At 36.4% G+C, this 24,752-nt stretch overlaps 3 protein-coding genes across 3 annotated transcripts; 1 reads left to right on the plus strand and 2 right to left on the minus strand.

Moving 5' to 3' along the window:
* Window positions 1–91: 91 nt before the first annotated feature.
* Window positions 92–3,713, minus strand: LOC134824158 (uncharacterized). The gene is made up of 11 exons (XM_063835902.1): window positions 3,632–3,713; window positions 3,142–3,279; window positions 2,892–3,010; window positions 2,632–2,718; window positions 2,375–2,445; window positions 2,004–2,050; window positions 1,710–1,820; window positions 1,457–1,571; window positions 1,060–1,139; window positions 765–889; window positions 92–661 (listed from the first exon to the last, which is right to left on the minus strand). Exons 1-11 carry the CDS (start codon window positions 3,635–3,637, stop codon window positions 553–555), a joined length of 1,008 nt encoding a protein of 335 aa, XP_063691972.1. The 5' UTR covers window positions 3,638–3,713; the 3' UTR covers window positions 92–552.
* Window positions 3,633–5,909, minus strand: LOC134824159 (uncharacterized). The gene is made up of 7 exons (XM_063835903.1): window positions 5,756–5,909; window positions 5,528–5,624; window positions 4,941–5,295; window positions 4,614–4,733; window positions 4,386–4,515; window positions 3,973–4,072; window positions 3,633–3,721 (listed from the first exon to the last, which is right to left on the minus strand). Exons 1-6 carry the CDS (start codon window positions 5,841–5,843, stop codon window positions 4,029–4,031), a joined length of 834 nt encoding a protein of 277 aa, XP_063691973.1. The 5' UTR covers window positions 5,844–5,909; the 3' UTR covers window positions 3,633–3,721; window positions 3,973–4,028.
* Window positions 5,910–13,753: 7,844 nt separating this feature from the next.
* LOC134823997 (uncharacterized) lies at window positions 13,754–22,512 on the plus strand. Its single transcript, XM_063835623.1, has 18 exons — window positions 13,754–13,912; window positions 14,201–14,297; window positions 14,527–14,679; window positions 14,923–15,124; window positions 15,339–15,458; window positions 15,660–15,789; window positions 16,293–16,393; window positions 16,607–16,696; window positions 16,953–17,090; window positions 17,252–17,376; window positions 17,639–17,725; window positions 17,909–17,979; window positions 18,291–18,337; window positions 18,519–18,629; window positions 19,335–19,455; window positions 19,746–19,825; window positions 19,948–20,072; window positions 21,545–22,512. The coding sequence occupies exons 1-18, from the start codon at window positions 13,825–13,827 to the stop codon at window positions 21,651–21,653; spliced, it is 1,995 nt and encodes a 664-aa protein (XP_063691693.1). The 5' UTR covers window positions 13,754–13,824; the 3' UTR covers window positions 21,654–22,512.
* The last annotated feature ends 2,240 nt before the right edge of the window (window positions 22,513–24,752 follow it).

Below are 24,752 nucleotides of genomic sequence, written 5' to 3' on the forward strand. Positions count from 1 at the left end.
AGTAGTCGAAACAATAATCTTGAAGCACCGAATAACGGTGCAATTAGAAGCCAACAGACATTTTTACTCCTTTGAAGAACATTAAAACACGTGCTTTTCATAGCGATAAGTTGAACACAATCAACAATAATTTCTAATCATTTGTAAGCAACATCTTAAACCTTGAACTCAAAAGTCAAAACTTGTCATTAAATAATAATCAACATCATCAATCAGTTATCAGGCCTGGCAAATAATATAATAACATTCCAAAAGACAAAAAAGGAGCCATACAATTTAACAAGTAGTCAATTTCCAGAAATCCAGCTCATAAATTTACTCAAAATACTCTACCTATAAGTTCACTCGTTTTTAAAGTCTAGTCTTGAAGATCATAGTATAGATTTCAATATTGGTGGAAAGGTGTGTCATATTTCCTTACATTTGACAGCAATTAACCACTCAGCTTCCAGTATTGTCCAATCAAAACCCAAATTTACTGTCAAAACCAATACGCTTCACCTCCACCACATCTTGACCTATACTTCCCAAGATGAAGTAAAGACAGTGAACCTAGATGCAACCAGCAAGATGACAACAGGTAGCTTGACACTTTTCTTGTACGTATGTAACACGAGCTGCGGTGCTCTTGTCTGAGTACAAACAGTACCCTAGCATGGCCCTGTTGGAAAAGGGAATTTATTGAAGGTCAAACAACATGACAACAATGCGACTCATGAAAAGTTTTCCTATCTGGATATTACATCTAAATATGAACAACTAACTGTTTCTGACAGGACAGAGCATCATACTCGTCTGTGACCCCAACACAAGTATCACAACCAGCGTGGCTGAAACAGTATTGTATTCTTCCTGTCCCCGTGGAGGCTCCTATACAGAATGGAACTGGCTGAAATATAAGATTTGAGTGTTTTGTGGTGGTCATCTTTTCATAGGATAAGCTGCAAAGTAAAATGATTAATAGAATAACTCAAGGGTATTCACAAGTATGTGTCCTTTGCGAAATAGACCTTTTCAAAATACCAAAAACCCTAAAAATATGTTTGCAAATAATAATACCTCAACTCCGTTCGGATTTCTGCAATAATTGTGGTTGCCGAACTTGAACCTGAGTGCCTCTTTGTCATTTGTGAGGACTCCTGAAATTGGAGATGAAGATAATAAAATAAGTTGGAGAAATCCTTTATCGGGTTTGAGAATTTATTCTATCTATTGAGCAACATATTTTTCAATATTGAATTAAGCAGATTACAGTTAACTTTTGCCTAAAGTTGTTTTGCATTTCAGCAATTGTCATAACTATAACGGTATAATGGCAAGTCATGGTTTCACCTAATTTCAATTCCACTTTAAACTTACTGATTTCACACTTCCATGTGAATCAGAAATGAAATCAGACGAAAATAAGATAACGAACTTTAACTTCTTACGAAAATAACGAACTTTAACTTCTTACCACGCAACACATCCCTGTTCCAACCACCACACTCGAAGTTTTGACCACGTATGCTGTAATAATTCTTGTTTCCAATATAAGACGCCCCATTTCCTTCTAATGTATTCGATCCCAACTGAAATATGTGATTTGCTTTTTTTTAAATTTTTTAAGGTTTAAATTTTTAAACAAAATCGTTTCGAAAGGCTTCTGTTCCTGTTTTAACAATAGAATTACTCTACACATTGTCTTTTCTTAGAATCGGATTGTGTACCTTGACACATTCTGGCATCAACCTAGCATCTTTGACATCGTTTGTGAATATGTCCTCAATCAAGCACTCAGCTTGAACTCCTGTTAAAGTGTAGCCTGAGTCACATTTCACCTGAAGATCATGGAGTGAATATCATTATCTAATGAATGAAACACAGCTTGTTTTAATTAATCGAGAAAACAAATTGTAAGTCTTGACATGAACTGCAATGTTAAAATCTTGATATGAAATATGAATTGTTCCTAGACTGATATGTTCCCAATTTCCATGCATGCTCCATTAAATAAAACTCACGTTAACTTTTTCTCCAGGGTTCATAACTTCGTTGTTGTATACTGTACCTGAAATGAAATACAACGTGAAAATATGCAGTCAGTCAACTTTAAACGAAAAAGTTGAGCACTTACTATGATATTTCTATTACACAGAATTATTTATTATTAATTGTTATGAGCATTTTCTGCCTCCGGGATGTATTTTTCTGAGCACATCACACCATTATGGCTTGAGAGTGGATCTGTAACTATGCTGTAACTATGCTCATATAGTCCGAGGACTTTATCTGCATACTGTTGTCGTATATTTTCCTCAATATTGACACTGTTGAACGATTTAGAAAGCTGAAAACTTTTTGTATATTTTGTACACTTTATAGAGCGTCTTACCATGTTCAATAGTAGGTCTGCTACATTTCCCTACAGTTTCTTTAGTTTCTTCGACCGGAGGAGCTTCTTCCCTGTGTTATCAATTGATAAGCTTTTATGATCAAGAAGGATCTACAAAATATATATAGAAAATTAGAGGGTGAAAAATTATTCCCAGACTCGTGCCCTTGTCAGATTTTGTTATAGACATCGAATATAGAGTACTTGAATATTTTCTTATAATTTCATTAAAAATCAAATTTTACTTAAAAACTTACTGCGCGCAAAGATCACATGTCTGTTCACAAAACCTTGCAAAACGAGCATTGCACACATCGTGGCCTCTACTAGCGAGAATAGTGCATCTGGAAAGTAATTGTTAGGGAGGATTTCAGGATTACTTCTTTAATACTGATAGTAGTTTTATTGACCCAAAGTGCTATAACTTAAAATTTAATGTGTAATATTAATATTTAAAAGTTTGATGATTTATAGCTTTATTATCCGTTCATCTATCAAGATAGAGGTAACAACGCACTGGGATGTTTTGTCAGCACATCGTTTGGAGATGTTGATCTCTTCGTCAGATCGTTTGACTTTTCGTAATCTTCTATTGGCTTCAACGGCCCTTTTCTTGACTGAAAGCAGCTCTTTTTCCTGAAGAAATATCACTCAGTAAGGCATTGCATAGACTCACCATAATATTTTGAAGATTCTTAAAAATCAGGGAAATTGATATACTAATACAAACCACGATAAAACCTAATTTAAATTAATTAAGTTAATACCTCGCTCTCAGTATTCAGACACTTAGTTTCTGCAGTGCAAATGTTCGTACCCTCACAAAGAGTCGGTTTATCAGCGGGACACCCTGTTTCTTTGTTAATACTGGTTTTCTCGTCATCCCTAACTTCAGTAACGAGTGCCTGAAGTTTTATTTCGTTTCAAAAAGTGTAAGTGATCGCACGTTCTGACCAAACTTGACACACGTTGCAATTAATTTTTGCGCGAAGCGTGGGCCGGCCACAAAAGGCCTTTCTTTTCTAAGAAATGATAGGAGGTAAACAACGTGTAGCAAGACCAAACATGATATGCAATTGCTATTTGCTTTTCATACATTTCAGATGAACGTCTGAAAGAAAGCATCAAAGAAAATTGATTCACTCACCCACAAAATGTATCAGAAGATTTTATTTTTTAACTACAAATTACAAAATTAGCTCCATGATAGAAATAATAATCAGACAATATCCAATAAGCGAAATAGTTAATACTCACTGCCATACTGGTTTCAATACCACATGTATTTCCACGTGCTATGATAAAATATCCACCGTATCCCCAAGTTTTTCCGTGACTGTTTCTTACCTGATTTACATGTCAATTTAATTCAAATTAAAACATATAATAATACGTATAATACGTTCGTATAGTAATATGTATGAGGTTTTTTTTTCTATAAACATTTGTGCCATGCATTGCAGACCTCATAAAATAGCTCAATTGGAATGGTACAGGAGTAACAAACTCTTTAAAAAATAACCACAACGAGTATACTCATTACTCATTCCACCAATATGAAATATGATGTGAACGTTTTAGCTCCAATGTGAACGTACAATGTAGTACCAAGGAGTGTATCCCACGATGAGTACAGCGTGGTCACATCCATTCTTCACTTGCTCTTGTCTTCAGGTGTTGTGGGTCCTTTGAACACTCCTGCAAAAAGTAAATCAGAATGACGAATAATATAATACAGCTGATCACAATCCACATCTAATAACATATCAAACATAAAAAATGGATATGTTATTATTTTATATGCCCAAACGTTGGCACGAAAAAACCGTACGTCGTACACGTTATTAATAATTTGTAGCAAAGGGTTTAACTTTGAGCAATTAGTATTTAGTCCAACTAACAGTAACACATTATGAACAAGTAATAATAAAGATCAATCTTTGAAAAAGGGATTTTTTGTTCAATTGTTTTTACAGCAATTTCCGCCCAGCAATATATCTTTATCTCATACCTCCTCCGTAGGCTTTCAGATAACATGGATCCTCAGGCTTTTCACTCCAAGCCATACACGTCATCACACTTCCATACTGCACTATTGCTGCTTCAACTGTGTCTGGGGTCACGTTGATGTAATCTTTCACCTGATAGTTTAAATCAGTTTATTATGTGACACATATAATAAAATACCATGTTAACATCAGATTAATATTATTAATTCAATTAACAAATTATTCAGTACCTTAATCCTTTCAAGAGCGTCAGGGGTGTTATCTGCTCTGCAAGTATGCTGACCATTCAAGTATTGTCCATAGTTTCCTCTCAGACTCAACTTATCCAAGTAACTCATGAAGATTGAAACCTGGTGGAAAACATTTATTGTCAGCAACCAATGATCAGATCATGTGTAATATACAATTACAATCTGCGTGGCCCTTCAGTGAGACCAGTGAGAGTGGGTGTTGTGCAAACTTTATTTAATTAGTTGATTAATTGGTAAATAGCAAATTAATGCGATACTATAGAATTCTAAATACTGCAAAAACTTCAAAATTCACAAAACACTAACCATTCTGTAATCTCCACCCTCACACCCATTCTCATAGCAATCAGTCATCTCCTGCTCGCTAAACTTCACTTTCTTACCAGTAGCCTTGGCGTACACTAACTCCAAAGCAGCTACAAACACATGCAAGTAGCAGTTTCCGCAGGTATCCTGCGTCACAGCATCATTGATAATAATAGGGCTACCTCGGGCACCTTTAAGGTATCTACCATCCCAGAACTTTGGTACTGATCTTTCCTTCAGATGAGTGTCGCTTCTCTTTTGGAGTGCTTCGTTGACGGGAAGATCTTGGATCATCTTGGCTCCGTTTTGTTTATGGACTTCTTCATCGTCAAACATTAGTTCTATTGAGGCCTTCCTGGAGGACAAGGAATTAGTTATGTTTTTATACTCGAAAGAATTGTCCATGTTTAACTGGAGTATCAGGTGTTTGTTTTTTCAAAATCTGTTGACCTTGTTCTCTAGCAACGCATCCAATTCTATTAAAGTAGTTTTTGTATATCAAAAGCCTTATATATCTGTTCTACATACTTACATAGCACGAAAACATAAAATGAATATTAATATTTAAGTATACGTAATATTCTAACTCTCTATCTCCCATTGACCAGTAAGCCAGGGTAAAAGCTGCCAGTCTGTATTCGTAAACCTCATCACTCAGGGAGATATCTTCTTTCTCGAGCAAACCTAAAGGATTAGTAGTAAATGCAGACTATGCTGTGATGTTGCCATAAGAGCTGACCTATTTCGTCAATTGTCAAAACACTAGTATCACACTGATAACAGTAAAAAAACTCTTAACAGCTACATTTACTAACTATCAAAAACAGTCTTGATCTTATCTTCACTGTCTTCTTTGGAGTGACCCGATGCCAGTAAGACTAGCAAACAAATAGCGATCTTCATTAGTTGCAACGTTTCTTAGAACTTGAGCACTTTTGTTGTGATCGATGCCACGTCTCTTTCTGATTCTATTCTAATAAATATACGTTAGGACAGTTGTTGTTTAAGAAGTCAAACGTTACGAGATAAACGTTTCAACAGTGAAACGTCGCACACATATACGAAGAACATCAAACAGCGAATAAAAGTTTTAACTGTAATAACAAACAACTGCTCTTCGTCTTATAATAAAGTAGGTTAAATAAATATTCAATAAATAATAAACCCCTTTATAATAATGAATAAATAATAAACCCCCTTAATAACGTTTAACTTGGAGCTAACCAAACTTTACAGTAACACAACAAGGACTAATTCTAAGTTAATTGCACTTTTCTACATTATGTAAAGTTTTGAACTCATATGTGTCTACAAACATTTTTTGTTTATGTCATTGTTCAATGTACATCATCAAAAGTTAACAGCTTCAGAGACGTGCACCACCGCCGACGCGAAATTTTGACCAGACCGCGGTCTTTGAGGTATTGGCCTAAAAGTAACACGGTGCACATCTCTGAACAGCTTATACGTCTGATATCTGGATATTATCCGGTTGGAAGAGACAAGGACAAGTGAAACAAGGAAGTTAGGAGTAAGGGCAAATTTTCGGCGTCAACGCCATCTTCAGGCTCAAATTATTTGTTATATAGTAGTGTTGAAAGTATTAAAAAATTTTAATACTTTCAACACTACTATATAACAAATAATTTGAGCCTGAAGATGGCGTTGACGCCGAAAATTTGCCCTTACTCCTAACTTCCTTGTTTCACTTGTCCTTGTCTCTTCCAACCGGATAATATCCAGATATTAGTATTTCAATCATGAGACTAATAAACAGCGAACTACTCCGTTATTTGAGCTTATACGTCATGAACATCTAATGCAGAAGTGTGGGGTGATACTGGTCGTTACCCACTTGCCATAGAAACCAGTCCCCAAGTCTTCAGCTTGGTTTTTTGCAAAAAAATGCGGTTACTGTACTGCAGTTGCCAGCAAAACTTTACTCCTATTTAATATCGTATTAAATTGTATGTTGAGATCGTTTCAACATTCAAGTTATGGACTATCAAATTACAAAATAAATGGGAGTTGAAAAATACAAAAACTAGATAATTTTAAAAACTTTATAAACTTTCTTCCAACGTGATACAAACCAAATAACACATCAATAAGCCGTCAATGTACTTCTACCTGACCAGTGAGACCACAAAGAACAGTAAAACAATTAGAGTAGGTGCCTCGTTATCAAACGTTGCTTTAAGTTGTGCGTTAGTTACAGAACGGACCATTTCTCATGAGGTCTGAGGTTCACCTAATTTCCTTTAATCCATGTTTCACCCCTAAATCTACCTTTAACCTCCATGTTGTCATATCTATTTCAGCAAATTGGAGTATAACTAACTCTAACTACCATAATAATACTATTTATTAGTTGAGCGATTATAAACTATAAACAGGACGGCACGTGACTTTCGTAAGAGATCGGAGCTCAACACACATAGCACATGTGTTTTTATAATATACAACAGTTACACTAAAAATGAATGTAGGAAAAGCTAACAGACATTTTGAAACTATTACATGAGACACAACAGATCTCCATTTATAAGAATATATTACTCCCATACTCAATGAGGGGCGAGGGCTGGGTTTATAGAACATTGATCAGAACTTACCTTAACCTGCAGAGCATGCTCCGCGATATAATTGAAAACTTATTAATTTTAATTCAAGTTCTTGCACCTGTTCAAATATAATAGCAATAATAATTATCTCTCCGATCGTGCCAATGTTCTGTAAATTATTAATTATCTAATTATTTGATCAACAATGATCTTTTGTTGATCATGGAGCCAATTTGGAAGGTGCCTTTAATCTCAGTCTCATCAGTCCAGATGAAATTGTTTAGATGTAATAATTACACTTCACTATTAATACTAATAGAGAAAAACAAAGTAAGCCTCAAATTTAAAAAGTTTAAACACGAGCAGAGGTGCCAATAGGCTGTTTAAATACGCAAAACACCTTTATTGGCACATTCCAGCACCTCATGTACGACCTTTTTAGGATGAAAGTTGCTGAGCCGCGTACAATAGAAGCTACTTAAACCTTGCTTTAATAACTAATTAAAGACCTGAACACAGTTTAAGGTGTTGAGCATAAAGCTAACACTTCGTTAAACCCAAAGTAAAGACTTATGCGGAATTATCACGTAACAAAGCTTTAAAACTGACGGATAGGCCCCTGGGGCAGTTTACTTTTCTCAAAGGTACATGCCAAATCCGTTGACTGATATATTGCTTTTGCAAAAGATAAAAGTAAAGTGGAAGTGGTCAATACGGTGCCGAATGAAATAATCATTGCAAAATTTACGTGTTTAGCACATTAGTAGATTAGTAAAGTCGTGCTCCATTTTGGAAGGAAGATATCCGGTTACGAATAAGCAAGGGAGCTGTTATAGCGATGTGCTCTTTATGCTAAACGGAGTGATTCGTCCAAAAACGATGAAGGACAACTATGCGAAATGAATGGATTATGGCTGCAGGAAATAAAAATCTTGTGAAATTAATGGATCTGTATGTACTATGTACAAAAATGATAAAAAAGACTAATTACAGTTTTTCGGCGGACACTTTAGCAGTCAATGTTAATTACGAGTGTTATATGTTCATTAAAGTTTGAGAATATTGGTAAATATTAGTGGCCCTATTAAATGGCACAATGAGGTAAAATTTGTCACACTGTGAAACTATATAAACCATCAATGTTTAGGATAACCGTCTCATCCTCGAGGCAAACTTTGTCACATAACGATATCTTTATCAGATGATCAGATATCGCTTAAATTCGGCCGGCATTGAGTTGTAAACTTTGTCACACTATAAAAACGTGACAGAGTTTACATGGCCCCTTGCTGCCGTATTTGACAAAATTTTCGAATTTCATAGGAGAGTTCCATATTACTATTATCTTATTATCTACATATTTAGCGACTTTTTTCGTTAAACAGTACCACGGTCACACATTTAATCATGAAACACAGTCCAAAGCGTAGTGAGTGTAACCAATAAAGCGTAGTGAGTGTAACCAATAAAGCGTAGTGAGATGATGAGCTAGCTCGTGAAGTCTTCTGTTGTTCAGTGACCTGAGGTACCCAGTCAGACTGTCTCTAGGATCTACCTGACTGATGTTTGCTAACACCAACTCCTCCAGCTCCTGCAAGTTAGTTATTTGGATGATTGCCAAAGTTTTTATTTGTTAACGTATTTAAAATCAATATGGTTAAAAACTGGTATTTGTGGCAATTTGTTATAAATATGGATTTAACTAATGCAATGGTGACGGTAACAGCGTGAAATAGTTGTTTATTTTTGTAGATTCTTTTAGCTGAATTTTTTATTCGGAATATTTAACTTCTGCAGGGTACATTCATCAAACACCAAATAAAACAACAATTTCAATGAAGTTTCTACAAAAATTAAACTTAACAAAACCTAAAACATCACAATAGAACCAGCTTTCTTTTGTCTATCTTCTGCTTTTCACGACCACATCCCCTTCCTTTGCTTCCCCACGTTATTCTCGAACATATTCAAGAAATTACCAGCAGGAAGGTAATGACAACAATAGTAGACATGGTTGGTCACACCTGTAGCCTTGCTGAATTCCTGTGACTTTGCATACCCGCACCCAACATGGGTCACTCCTTTCCACACCATGCGGGTAAACTTGGCCGTTCCCGTCTGGTACACGTGCTCCTTGTAGTTGTACGACTTCTCCTCCTTGTACCATTGTCGTGCCGCGTACAGTGCGATGCGCGAATATTGTCGAATGTTGGCACCGTGGAAGGTATTTTTACCCGCGTTAGGCAAGATCTGGTTCTCTATCCACTCCAATCCGGCCAGTTTTCTGCAGTGTTGTGTAGCTGAGTTTTCGAGATCTACGTCCCAATTCAGTTTTCTTGCTCGGTGATTTTTGCGAAGATGGTTATGAAATTTCAATGACGTGCGCTTTGTGGCTGAGGTGTTTATTCTGCAAGAATGGCAGGACCATCGACATGTCTTACTGATACCCTTCTCAGCACACATTGTATTCAGATCATCTATATCATCTCCAAGCGACTCTACTAGCTCATCACATGGTTTATCACCAATTTTGAACCTCGTTTGATCAATACAATATGCACTAAGTACTGTGGAAACGAACAGCAAACAAGTTACGAGAAACAGCAGCATTTTTTGTGGTTGGAATATGAGTAAAGTAGGAATGGTTGGTACGAGATGTTTTTTTTGTTTTAAAGTGCTGTTTGTTTTTGAAATATGAACATTTGTTTAGACCACAGAAAATCACAAATGTCTCTGTAAACTTTACTGCAGAAAATTGTCACGATATACCATATCCACAATCTTTTCTGTGTTCGCAATATAATTTCTTCATTGATTTCCAAAATTAACCCCAGAATCTCCACTTAAGAACAAATGGAACAACAGTTATGTGGCTAGTTTTTACACAGTTACAAAAGCTAACCTTAAAGTGAGCGAAGCACTGTTTCTGTAAAGAGAGAACTTGATCGTAATGCTGACTTAACATCTGAGTCTCCGTAAGCGGATTCCCTTCTAGATCGTCTATTTCGAACCTTGAGTTTTTGTAGATTACTTTAATGAACCCTGATTGACCGCAGCCATTTCCTACCCCAAAGTGGGGATTACAAAAATTAGTTGAACATCGCCCAGTAATCAATATAGACTACATTATCAAACATGGATCTGCGATCACATTTGCATTATAAAAATGCTCAAATACCGTTTTAACAAACGTACTTGGAGTAAAATTTGACCATCTTGGGAAGCTCACAGAACAAGTGCCTTCCTGTTCTCGGTGCGCCAGAGTGCTTTCTGCAGAGCACACTATAATGTGTGTGTCAAGGAGGAGAGTGTTGAAGAAGCGCCGTGTAGGCAGTTGTTCTATACACAGCTCCAAAAATCTCTCCGCGAAATTTACCTGACATAATGATGAGGGTGACATTTTTTTAGATAATATGAGTTTAAAGATAATTTGATATTATCAAGACTGCACTGGTTTCGATTAGGTATTATATATTACTAGCAGGAACCCGTATAACCCTAAAATGGTATCAAGACTCAAGAGACTAAAATAATTATTACCTATTTAATTCGCGTTTTTGACACCACTTGGTGGTCCAAATTTTGGGCTCTAAAACTCATATTTCTTGGCCTATTTTTTAAAAAAAAAATAGGCCCAGTCAAAAACGTTTCAGTTGTATATTTTTTACGGTTTTTGCGAAAAGTCGCGTTAAAGTTGATGCCGTGGTGTCAGTAAAATGGTACGGATCCATATATATATGAAGGTCGCACAGTCCAAACTTAGGCAGAAAGGACTACGAAGTTATTTTTCCCTCAAAAGCATGATAGACTTACGACACATAAGGAAAGAGATAATCTTTAAACTCTTCGATGCACTTATTGTCCCAGTAGTCTCTTATGGATGCCAGCTTTGGCTCCCTCAGACATACTTCATGGGTGCCTTCTCATCAGGTAACTTTCCCAATCTAAAACAGATCAGGCAAGATCCACTAGAAAAACTACACTTCTGATCGTTTCTCAAGTGGACACTCAACGTCAATAAACAAACATCAAATGCGGCAATTTGGGGTGACACAGGACGCTATTAATACATTTTATTTCTGAGCAGTGCATATAGGAGTATGGGTCGCGTGGCTAATGTTCAGAACTTCTGAACAAGCTAGATTCATAGATACTAAAATTAAGCCACTATCGTCGAAAACGCTATTCGTTGTTTACCAATATCCTCAAACTTCAATGAACGTGTCCAATGTCCATATATAATACATTTCGGCCCATTTTATATGTTTGTCCGATTTGCTGTACATTTGTAATTGTATATTTGCTTTTTTGTAAAAGTTTCAAATCAAAATCATTTAAGGATGATACATGTTAAACTTCAGTGTATGCAGTTTTCCTATTGTACAAAAGGTGAAGTTCACCTCTTCATATTAGATGGGCATGATGCCCTTCAAGGACATCGAAGGGGAAGACCACACCTCACATATATTGACATCCTTCGGAAGGACACGGGGCTTGACGACAGCATGGAGATTAACAAACTCATGCTGGATAGACAGATTTGGAAAAAACTATCTCTGTTCGGACGTTGAAGCTGCCCTAAGTCGAAGTCGAAGTCGACATTATTATTATTATATGGGCATCACGTGGTCTGGGGCTAGTTGAGCTGGTGATGGGAACAATTTGGGGAGATTATTGTTTATTGAGTAACATTACGCCATTAAATTCCAACTCATTGTGTACATTCAAGCACTTCATGTGTACAAGCTAATGTGATTTGATTTCAATCTATTGAGGGATTGCTATACAGCTTGGCAATCTATTCATTCACCTAGATTCACCCTCATGAGAGATGGTCTTTAGTGTAATTAACGCACAACTTCAAGCAACGGCTGTTTGATCTTTTGATAACGAGGTACCCTAATTGTGTTCCTTCTCTTTGTGGTCAGGTATAAGTACATTGGTGGCTTATTGGTGTGTTATTGATATATTTTGGCTTGTATCACGTTGGAAGCAAGTTTATTAAGTTTTTTAAATTCATCAAGATAAATTCGCTAGGACTAAAGATGTCAAGCCCGTGCTATTTTTTTACTATTTTTCAATTTTATCTAAATCTATAACATGTCATCCATCTAGTTTAGCACCCGCCAATAGATGCAGGCACGTAGACAGGGGGGGGGGCTAGGGGGCGGCAGAAAAAAGATAAGCCCCCTTGTCCTCATGGTCGCCTGGTAACTGGGCTGTGTTTATGACTGCAGTCAGTCAAAGATTTGAACTGTGGATTAGTAAATATCTGTCATAACATCCAAGCAAACATTCTAGAAGACTTCTATAAATAGTCAATAGTGTCCCCTAGACCGTAGGAAATGTCAAAATCTTAAGACGATGAGGCCTGAGTAAGTCGTAAATTCTGATTGGAGAATGCAGATTGCTGTTGTGAAGTTACCAAATTTACGTGAGTACTTGATTATTTTCAATTTCAGTTTATTGCTGTCCTACAAATTTCTTTAATGCCAAATGTCGTTTAAAACACCCTATTTCGCAACAAAATTACGGGGGGCTGCGCCCCCCAAGCCCCCGCCAAGGGGCTCCGCCCCTGGACCCCGCTGCGCAGCTGGAGTGTACGCGTCGGCTCGCTTCGCTCGCCGATAGCCCCCCCCCCCCCAAAGAAAAATCCTGGCTACGTCCCTGAATAGATGTATAGGCATTAAGCTGTTAACTTTCGATGATGAACATTGAACATTGAACAATAACATAAACAAAGGATGTCTGTAGATACAATCCCCCATCCCTCATCATCGGCAATTGCTCCACTCAACTTGTTGGAACTTTAGACACAGTAGAAACGTATTTAATATTGAATTTAGTTCTATGTTGAGATCGTTCCAAGTTAACCTCCTCTTGTATTCTCAGCCTTTACTTTTTGTTTGCTGTGCTCCACAATTGTATTATAAGCCTTTACTTCTGTTGACCCCTTCATGTATATGATCGTGCATATCATTGGAGTTGGAACTTTAAACACAGTAGAAACGTGCAATTAACTTTTATTTATTTTTTATTTATTTAATTTTTTTAAATATGCAACCTACCATAACCCTGCCCTACCCGGGATCTTTCTATTCGCATTTGCGAGAGTCGAATCCAATGGTGTAAAAGGAGGTCAGGATTTGTTCACACCAAGCTCTAACATCGCTATTTGTTGACCACTTTACCTCCTTCATCTTTTTTAAATGCTTAAAAAAAAAATCGTAATTCCTTCACTTAACAATAACATTTATTAGTTCTACCTAGTGGTGCCCATCAAAACAAAAGTGCTCAAGTTCTAAGAAAAGTTGCAACTAATGAAGATCGCTATTTGTTTGCTAGTTTTACTGGCATCGGGTCACTCCAAAGAAGACAATGAAGATAATATCAAGACTGTTTTTGATAGTTAGTAAAAAACATTAAAACTATACACCATCATCAATGGATATATCACTTTTGTATTAAAAAATTACGATTACGTAAACCCCGATTTTTCACCGAGTTTGGGAGAAAGGAAACATCTGCGGTAAATCAGGATTTGCGGTAAATCGGGGTTTTGTTTGTTTACAATTTGCATGTTGGAGATGGCCGCGGTAAATCGGGGTTTTATTGTACTGACCATCATAATTTCACAACATTAACAGCCGATTAAGAGTCTACATTAGCATTTTTATATCACTACAAACCTTTCAGATTTGCTCGAGGAAGAAGATATCTCCCTGAGTGATGAGGTTTACGAATACAGACTGGCAGCTTTTACCCTGGCCTACTGGTCCATGGAAGATAGAGAGTTAGTATATTACGCATACTTAAATATTAATGTTCATTTTATGTTTTGTGCTATGTATGTAGGACAGATATATAGGGCTTTTGATATACAAAAACTAATTTAATAGAATCGGATGCAATGCTAGAGAACAAGGTCAACAGATTTTGAAAAACAAACACCTAAAACTTAAGGTAAATATGAACAACTCTTTCGAATATGAAAAAGTATAAACACATTCTTTGTCCGCCAGGAAGGCCTCATTAGAACTAATGTACGACGATGAAGAAGTGCACAAACAAAACGGAGCAAAGCTGATCAAAGACCTCCCCTTCAACGAGGAACTGCAAAAAAGAAGCGACATTCACCTGAAGAAAAAATCAACACCAAGGTTCTGGGACGGCAGGTAAACTCGACTAAACTAAACTTTTAAACAGGAATTATACATGAAATGAATAAGGACAACACTATAACGGGCTCGTCTTGGCTATACATTAATTCGTAAAGACGATCAGAACTGAAACAAAATCGAGAGAAAACTACAAAAATAAGATCTTAAAATTACAAAATTGAGAGAAACTACAAAAATAAAATCTTAAGATTACAAAATTGAGAGAAAACTACAAAAATAAGATTTTCAAATTTTTAGGTATGCTGAAGGTGCCAAAACGAGCCGTAGAATCATCAATCCGGCTGTAAGTCAGGGTACCTGTGGAAACTGCTACTTGCACGTGTTTGTAGCTGCTCTGGAGTTAGCGTACGTCAAGGCTACTGGTAAGAAAGTGAAGTTTAGCGCGCAGGAGATGACTGATTGCTATGAGAATGGGTGTGAGGGTGGAGATTACAGGATGGTTAGTGTTTTCATGTGAATTCTGAAGTTTTTGCAGTATACAAAATTCCACAAATTTGCATTAATTTGCTATTAATCAATTAGTTAATTAATTAAATAAACTCTGAACAATACCCACTCTCGCTGGTTTCACTGAAGGGTAATGTACAATGCACATTGTAAAATTAGATATTCCACATGATCATTGGTCGCTGAAAATGCATGTTTTCTCCCAGGTTTCAATTTTCATGAGTTACTTGGATAAGTTGAGTCTTAGAGGAAACTATGGACAATACTTGGATGGTCAGCATACTTGCAGGGCAGATAACACCCCTGACGCTCTTAAAAGTATTAAGGTACTGAATAATTTGTTAATCGTATTAATAATATTAATCTGATGTTAACATGGTATTAGTTATATATTTTTTTAAATCAGGATTACTGTTCTTAGACTCTCCTGATTTAGATATTAGGCTATGGCCACAACTAAACATATCTAAAATTCTCCAATAGTTTAACTGAAATGTGTCACATAATAAACTGATTTTAAATATCAGGTGAAAGATTACATCAACGTGACCCCAGACACAGTTGAAGCAGCAATAGTGCAGTATGGAAGTGTGATGACGTGTATGGCGTGGGGTGAAAAGCCTGAGGATCCTTGTCATATGACAGCCTACGGAGGAGGTATAACTATAAGATACAAATCTTTTGCTCGGGAAAAAATTCCCGGTTTTGTTCAAGATGAACATCTACTAATTGCTTAAAGTTAAACCCTGTGCTACAAATTACTAGTAAAGAAGGAAAGTGTACGACGCAGGGAAGCGGGGGGGGGGGTAGGAGGCCATTCCTACACCATGATTATGTTTTGATATGTTCTTGTGTGGTGATATAAGCATTGATCGTATACGTCTGCCAATAATATACTAGTGAACTGGTCTACTAGTCCTGTACAGTAAAATCTCAATTTACCGCGGAGTTTGGTGGAATGGAAACATCCGCGGTAAATCGGGGGTCGCGGTAAATCGGGGTTTTGTTTGTTTACATAATACATGTTAAGCCTTATTTGGGGGGAAGGAGATGGCCGCGTTATGTTGGGGTTTTCATGTTTGATATGTTATTAGATGTGGATTGCGATCAGTACATACAGCGGTATTATATGATTCGTCATTTTTATTTGCTTTTTGCAGGATGGTACAAAGGACCCACAACACCTGAAGAACAAGAGCAAGTGAAGAATGGATGTGTCCACGCTGTACTCATCGTGGGATACACTCCTTGGTACTACATTGTACGTTCACATTGGAGCTAAAACGGTCACATCATATTTCATATTTGTGGAATGAGTATACTCGTTGTGGTAATTATTTATTTAGGGGAGTGAGGTACTCCTCCACCATTCCAATTTAGCTATTCCATGAGGCTCGCAATGCATGGCACAATATTTAATATAAACTTAAAACCTAATAATTTAGATTAAATTGATATTTAATCTTAAATTCAGGTAAGAAACAGTCACGGAAAAACTTGGGGGAAAAATGGATATTTCACCATTAAGCGTGGGAACACGTGCGGTATTGAAACCAATATGGCAGTGAGTATTAACTTTATTCATTTTGCTTACTGGATATTGGCTGATTATTAATAATGATTTTGATCATGGAGCTAATTTTGTTAAATATATAAAATCTTCAGAAGCTGATGAATTGTTTTTGGGCGTGTGAATCAATTTTGTTGATGCCATTGATCTGAAGACTGAACTGTATGAAATACAATTGCTCACAACGTTTGTCCAAAACTTACCAATACCATCATTCAGTTACACTTTTTGAAACGAAATAAAACTTTAGGCGCTCGTTACTGAAGTTAGGGATGACGAGAAAACCAGTATTATCAAAGAAACAGGGTGTCCTGCTGATAAACCGACTCTTTGTGAGGGTACGAACATTTGCACTGCAGAAACCACATGTTTGAATACTGAGAGTGAGGTATTATCTTGATTAATTAACTTAATAAATCAAGTTTCATCGTAGTTTGTAAATGTAAATTATTTCTCCTGACAAAAAATATGTATATATAATAGTAAAATCTTCGAAATATTATGGCGAGTCTATGATGCATATGATGAGTATTGAGTAATTTTCTTCAGGAGAATGAGGTGCTTTTGGCCAAAAAAAGAGCTGTTGAAGCCAACAGAAGATTACGAAAAGTCAAACGATCTAATGATGAAGAGAAGATCAACATCTCTAAACGATGTTCCGATAAATTATCCCAGTACGTTATTGATAATAAAACTGGAAATCATCCAAATTTTTAGATTAGTACCTTACCTATTTAGTATCATACATTACATTTTAAATTGTCACACTTTGGGTCAATAAAACTGTTAATAAGATTCCTATTAAAGAAGTAACCTTACTGAGCGGCGCTCTGCAGTCTGTCATTTCGCTGCATCTACAATCTGTTCATGAACAGAAAAGCCTGAGGCCCCCAGGTAAAAGTAATCCTGAAATCCTCCCTAACAATTACTTTCCAGATGCGCTGTGATCGCTAGTAGAGGTCACGATGTGTGCAGTGCTCGGTATGCTCGATTTTGCGAGCAGACGTGCGATCTTTGCGCAGAGTAAGTGTTTAAGTAACTTTTTTAATGAAACATTTTTTTTAAATAGTCGAGTATTTGATATTTATAACAAAATCGGACACGGGTGCGAGTCTGGGAACTAAGTTTCGTTTTATATCTTTTGGTAGCTTCGACGGTACATCCTTCTTGATCATATAAGCTTATCAATTGATAACACCGCTTCAGGAATGAAGCTCCTCCGGTCGAAGAAACTAAAGAAACTGTAGGGAAATGTATCAGACCTACTATTGAACATGGTAAGACGCTTTATAAAATGTACAAAATACATAAAAAGTTTTCAGCTTTCTAAATCGTTCAACAATGTCAATATTGAGGAAAAAATAAGACAACCGTATGCAGATAAAGTCCTCGGACTATATAAGCATAGTTACAGAACCCACTCTCAAGCCTTGGTGTGACATCTTCGGATAAATACATCCCGGAGGCAAAAAATGTTCATAACAATTAATAATTAATGATTCCGTGTAATAGAAACATCATAGTATGTGCTGAACTTTTTCGTTTGAAGTTGACTGACTGCATATTTTCACGTTGTATTTCATTTCAGGTACAGTATACAACAACGAAGTTATGAACCCTGGAGAAAAAGTTAACGTGAGTTTTATTTAATGGAGCATGCAGTAAGATTGGGAACATATCTGCAGTCTAGGAACAATTCATATTTCAATAAATATTTTAAATTTGCAGTTCATGTCAAGACTTACAATTTGTGTTCTCAATTAAAACAAGCTGTGTTTCATTCATTAGATAATGATATTCACTCCATGATCTTCAGGTGAAATGTGACTCAGGCTACACTTTAACAGGAGTTCAAGCTGAGTGCTTGATTGAGGACATATTCACAAACGATGTCAAAGATGCTAGGTTGATGCCAGAATGTGTCAAGGTATATATTATAATAACAAATAATTTGAGCTAGCCTGATGCCATTCAGAGGGCATTAAGGGGGCATACACCAAACCTGTCCAACCCAAATGACCTCATAAGCAGTTCAGTGACCATCTAGCGCACCGTTTCCACATTCCATTCCTGGTTAGAGTGGAATTTCCGGAAAACACAATTTGTTTCATGGAGAGGCTATAAGTTAATCATTTCTTGCGGTATGTACTGTGAGCTGGTCCGAAGTCCAGACGCCATCACTTCATTTTAACTTATCATTACAACGGCCCCAACGTTAATGTGGCTCTTGCTATGTGTTGGTTCAATTAATTATTATATAATCAAGTTTATTTTTCTTCTTTAGTAAGTTGTCATTCGGCCACACATTAACAACTTATATTGCAGGACCATTTATCAATTAGTATATCAAAATATGTCATTGTATATGTAATTTTGCATGGCTGAAATGTAACGCTTGATTTATTTATAATATTAATTGAATTTTCAAAATAAATAACAAACAATAACCCCATCATTTACAACTAATAACATACTGATTTCTAACGTTTATGAGTTGTGCTGAGTAACGCTGTTCTAAAAACAGAAACAGGCGCTTTTTAAAATGATTCGACTGTTTTATTGAGATCTCAAATGAAAAACTTAAAAGTTGATTGTTAAATGAAAAACTTGGACCTTGAATAAGATATTTCAGTTGGGATCGAACGCATTAGTAGGAAATGGGGAGTCTTACATTGGAAACAGGAATTATTACAGCATACGTGGTACTGGTCAAAACTTCGAATGTGGCAGCTGGAACCGGGATGTGTTGCGTGGTAAGAAATTACAGTTTGTTATTTTCGTCTGATTTCATTTCTGATTCACATGAAGTGAAGTGGAAGTTTAAAGTGGAATTGAAATTAGGTGAAACCACATGACTTGATATTATACCCTTATATATGACAATTGCTAAAGTGCAAAACAACTTGAGGCAAAAGTTAACTGTGATCTGCTTAATTCAAATTCAATATTGAAAAATATGTTGCTCAATAGATAGAATCAATTCTCAAACCCACCGATAAAGGATTTCTCCAACTTATTTAATTATCTTCATCTTCAATTTCAGGAGTCCTCACAAATGACAAAGATGCACTCAGGCTCAAATTAGGCAATCACAATTATTGCAGAAATCCAGACGGAATTGAGGTATTTGCAAGCATATTTGGTGGTTTTTGATAGTTTTTGATTTTCAAGGGTTTGAAGACACATATTTGTGACTAGCCTATGAAAAGATGACCAACACAAAACACTCAAATCTTATATTTCAGCCAGTTCCATTCTGTATAGGAGCAACCAGTGGAATAGGAAAAATACAATACTGTTTCAACCACGCGGGTTGTGATACTTGTGATGGGGTTACAGACGAGTATGATGCTCAGTACTGTCAGGGCCAGTAAGTGGTTCATATTTGTTAGATGTTATATCCGAATAGGAACATTATTTATGAGTCGCATTGTTTTGATGTTTCTGATGAAAATTTCTGATGATTCCGTGTATGCGATACACGGAATCATCAGAAAATTTTATCAGAATAAAACAAATATTCAGAATAAAACAAATATTATATTCAAATCTCTTTATTCAACAATATTAAATCATTATAAGATTATAGAACCTAATTTGTGGCTTGATCGTTATGTTAGGGCTATTCTGTTAGCTGATGCTGACAGGCACCGCATGGGGCAGAGACTTAGGACCATTACGCTGGAGGCTTACAATGACCCTTTTTGAACCCCATGGCAGTGCTAGTTTTATTATGGTACAGATTGTAAATCGAAGTTATGAAAACGATCAAGTCACTCCTGTTTTACACTGTCAACAGCTACTTAAAACAACCTAGATTGTACAACTCACTTTGAGGATTAAACTGTTAAGTGATGAGTGATTGGGCTCATTAAACATTTTAGTAGCGGAGGCATGTGGATCAGCTTCTTGAGGTTCTAGTATTTCATTCAGACAAGAAGTTTTACTTTTTCAAATTTAGTTGTTCAAGCTGCCTGAGTTCAGAAAGTTTGCCAAAGGGGCCCAGGTATTCTTGTCACCTTTACCCTGAGACGAGAGAATGACTTTTTTAACCTTTGATTTGAATACACCATGAGTGATTTCAAGGTCGTTCAGTGCCAACATCTGACGGAATGAATTCCAAAGGCAACTAGATTTGTAAACGAAACTGTTTGAGGGCATGGTTGTTATAAGAAGAGTTTCTTTGCCGGGTCTTTTAGACAAACAGAAAAGTTCAAATAGTGCAATTGGTGTTCGATATTTAAAGACTTTAAAAAGTTCATTGCAGCAGTGATACGCGTATAAATTATGCAATGTCATGAGTGATTGACGGGCAAAAATTGGCTTGGTGTGCTCTCTCTTAAAGAATTTGCTCGTAAGTTTCTGTTCACTGATAGGTCTAGTCCTAGCACATGTCATAAATTTATCAAGGTATGCTTTTTTTGTCACCAAACATGATACGAACACACTTTTTCTGGGCTACAAATAGTGGTTGAAGTTTATTATTACTTGCACCTCCCCAAACGGTAATGCCATAAGCTATAGGTGACTTTCAAACAGTGTGTGGTACAGGTCCTTATGGATAGATGATGGAATTTTATCCTTAATCATGTACAGCCTCCCAGAACAGGACGAGAGTTTTCTAACTAGTTTGTCTCTATGGGGATTGAAAGTTAGGCCTTCGTCGACAATTACTCCCAGGAATTTCGTTTCCTGCACCTTTAGAAACATATTTTTTTCGTTTCCTGCACCTTCAGAAACATATTTTTTTAGGACAAAAATTGTGTTATTGCGTGGATCTTAAAACTAAGAGAGAGAGAGACCATCACAAAACTGTATCTATTAAATCCCCTTTACCCACAGGGCCAAGTTAGGGTACTGTTTGTACTCAGACAAGAGCACCGCAGCTCGTGTCACATACGTACAAGAAAAGTGTCAAGCTACCTGTTGTCATCTTGCTGGTTGCATCTAGGTTCACCGTGTTCACTTCATCTTGAGAACTACTTATAGATGTAATAGTGAGGAGGTGAACTGTATTGGTGACAGTAAATTTGGGTTTTAATTGGACAATGCTGGAGGCTGGCTGGTTAATTGCTGTCGAATGAAAGAAGAATATGGTTCACCTTTCCACCAGTATTTAATTTTATACTAGACTGAGTCTAGTAGAATTTAGGACCGAGCGAACTTATAGGTAGAGTATTTTGAGTAAATTTGTGGGCTGGATTTTCGGAGTATTGACTACTAGTTAAATTTTATTGATCGTTTTTGGCTTTTGGAGTGTTATCATATTATTTGATATTCGAGAGAATGTTTGCCAGACCTGATTGATGATGTAGTTAATGACAAGTTTTGACTTTTGAGGACAGGGTTTTAACAGGTGTTACTCAGAAATAATTAGAAATTATTGTTGATTGTGTTTAACTTATCGCTATGAAAAGAGCCGTTTAAATGTTATTCGAAGTAGCGCAAATGTTTGTTGACTTCTTGGACCTCTAACAATGAACACCACATTTTAATGTACCAACAATTAACAAAACATTAACTAAAGTTACATTACATTAACTAAAGTTACATATTTTTCTTGATTAAAGTCAATATAATATGCTAATTCATGCTGAATCTTAGTTCGTATTAGAAAACCCTGATTTCCAAAATACGATACGTCGATCATTGTAATAAATGATTAAATCTCTTACTAACTAATTTTTCCTAAAATTAGATATCAGAGATTCATCAGTAACAATAAAGTATAAAATCAATTATTAATGTAATGTGGAGCGTTGAAGTATTTACCAAATCTCCAGGAAATGGACTCAGTGTATGACGTCCCCAAACAAATTAAGTAGTTTTTTTAGTTTTATTTAATAACGGTGCAAAAGCTTCAGCACACAAGTAATTCACAAATTGATAACTAAACTAAATTTCCGAAATCTAGAGATTCTTGGAAAAAGTCACAAAACACACAAACTAAGAGTAAATATTAGACAACCTCTTGGTTATTACAATCTTATTATTAAAAACTTAATTTTCAGATATTCCGGTTGAAGGGTGTAATCATTTTGACAAAATAATAATCAATGTGATGACGTTATTTATCAAAATCCTAATCGTTTTAAAATTCTTTTCCCAGCCTCTTTACTAACGTTTATAGCTCTCTCCATGACACTGATCGTTGGACGTCTGATTTCCTCTATTCTAGACGTGGATTTTAGATGTTGAACTGGTCCTTGGGAAAACACTGGCATTTCCGATTTTTGTTGCTCGATTTTCTCGTAAACCTTTTTTATGTCTCTACCAAAATGTTTAAGTTTAAAGGCCTCTTGCATTAAATCTTTAATATCTTTAGCTGCTTCTGCCTTTCCTTCGTCGGTGTCACTTACTTTATCCATTGCCTCGATCAAAATCCCTTTTTGTTCTTCATATTCTGCTTTGTATTTAGTCCATTCGGAAATTCTGACTGCTCTTTTACCGTCAACATCCTCTTTTTCTTTTTCCTGTTGTATTTGAACATCAATGTAATCCCCCATGGCATCATTGAAAGGTATGATCGCATAAATTTTTAGAAAAGCTGCAAATCCTGCAGCTACATCTTGAATTTTCTTTCCCTCATCTTTAAATTCCTCTCCCAATACTTTCAAACTTTTCATCTGTTCCTCCTTTTTTTCTTTTTCTGACAATTTAGAATTAATCAGTTTTTGAACTTCGTCTGAGATGAATTGTTTCTTGACTCGATGGAGATCGTATGTCCTATGCATGTGGACAGTGTAGTGGTGTCTGCATTGTATGCAGTTATTAGTACTTCGATCTATAGCCTGACAGCCTCTTAATTTTACGTCACCGATAACTTCAGGACTAACCTGACCACCCAAATTGCAATGTGCATGGCAATGCTTTATGTAATTTGGCTGCTTTATCATGTCTTTTCCTACCGGAACGTAATCAATACAGTCGGAATGAGTACAAACTGTCCGCGGATACGATAATCGATGCTGCTCTAAAGTGATCCCTTCAAATTGGAGATTATTTTCGAATGTTGTAGCTTCTGTACCCAAAGCCTCTATCTCATTTAGAAACGCTTTAACACCTTCTTCATTCTTCCTAATAGTGGCTGTGAACTCCTGTAACGGTCTACTCAAACCCACAATAATCCTCCTTGAATCATTGAGCGAGGTAGTATCCTTCACGACATGTGGGCTTGTGTTTGTAGTAATATGTTGTAATAATCTGTTTGTCTCATTACAGGCCCTACTCCAACTTCCCTCATATATGGTCATGACATCCTCTTCAAACTCGATTCCGTTTAAAACACATGCAAGAAGGCGGAACGCTTCATTATCAAAGCAAAATGTGTTTTCTTGGACTGCTTTGAGTCCAATATTATTTTCCGATAGCAGCTTTCTTAGAGCAGGTAAGGTTTCTCCGGGCTCGTAAAAAGTTGCACGAGTATTTGTGAACACAAAGCTAATGTTGTGAGCAGCATCTCTGTGGAGGTGTGAGAGCAATTGTTGTATGCAATGTTTGAACTTGGCTATCCATTATCGGTATGACATTTTTTATCTAGATAAACAGATAAAGATTTAGGTTTTATCTAGATAAAACCGATAAAACCGATAATTTTTCTGCTGAAGGCCAAAGCCAAAATGTTTTCCAAATTTCGCAAAAACTAATTGTCGACTTTTATTACTGTTTACCAGTAATCTTGCTAAAGTACCACTTCCTTTCTTTTGAAAATATTAGAGCATTAGTTTTCTTCTCCGGGGAGCAGAAGTGCACCAGTTTTCTTCAAAACAGTAAACCAACGGTTTTCTTCTCCTGAGAACAGTAGTGCACCAGTTCTCTTCAAAACAGTAGACCAACGGTTTCCTTCTCCTGAGAACAGTAGTGCACCAGTTGTCTTCAAAACAGTAGACCAAGGGTTTCCTTCTCCTGAGAACAGTAGTGTACTAGTTCTCTTCAAAACAGTAGACCAAGGGTTTCCTTCTCCTGAGAACAGTAGTGCACCAGTTGTCTTCAAAACAGTAGACCAACGGTTTCCTTCTCCTGAGAACAGTAGTGCACCAGTTGTCTTCAA

This window comes from Bolinopsis microptera, chromosome 12, assembly GCF_026151205.1.
Source record: "Bolinopsis microptera isolate Bmic1 chromosome 12, MBARI_Bmic_1.0, whole genome shotgun sequence".
Lineage (NCBI taxonomy): Eukaryota > Metazoa > Ctenophora > Tentaculata > Lobata > Bolinopsidae > Bolinopsis > Bolinopsis microptera.

Excerpts from the sequence above, each read along its gene's own strand:
- LOC134824158 (XM_063835902.1), bottom strand. Across the intron at positions 2,051-2,374 it reads CAGACCTACTATTGAACATG|GTACAGTATACAACAACGAA; the intron begins GTAAGACGCTCT and ends ATTTCATTTCAG. Across the intron at positions 1,572-1,709 it reads TGATGCCAGAATGTGTCAAG|TTGGGATCGAATACATTAGA; the intron begins GTACACAATCCG and ends CACATATTTCAG.
- LOC134824159 (XM_063835903.1), bottom strand. The coding sequence starts at position 5,843 with ATGAAGATCGCTATTTGTTTGCTAGTCTTACTGGCATCGGGTCACTCC. Across the intron at positions 5,625-5,755 it reads GATCAAGACTGTTTTTGATA|GTTTGCTCGAGAAAGAAGAT; the intron begins GTTAGTAAATGT and ends CTAATCCTTTAG. Across the intron at positions 5,296-5,527 it reads TGGTCAATGGGAGATAGAGA|GAAGGCCTCAATAGAACTAA; the intron begins GTTAGAATATTA and ends CTTGTCCTCCAG.
- LOC134823997 (XM_063835623.1), top strand. The coding sequence starts at position 13,825 with ATGAAGATCGCTATTTGTTTGCTAGTTTTACTGGCATCGGGTCACTCC. Across the intron at positions 17,726-17,908 it reads ACGTGCGATCTTTGCGCAGA|GAATGAAGCTCCTCCGGTCG; the intron begins GTAAGTGTTTAA and ends ACACCGCTTCAG. Across the intron at positions 19,826-19,947 it reads GAAATCCAGACGGAATTGAG|CCAGTTCCATTCTGTATAGG; the intron begins GTATTTGCAAGC and ends CTTATATTTCAG.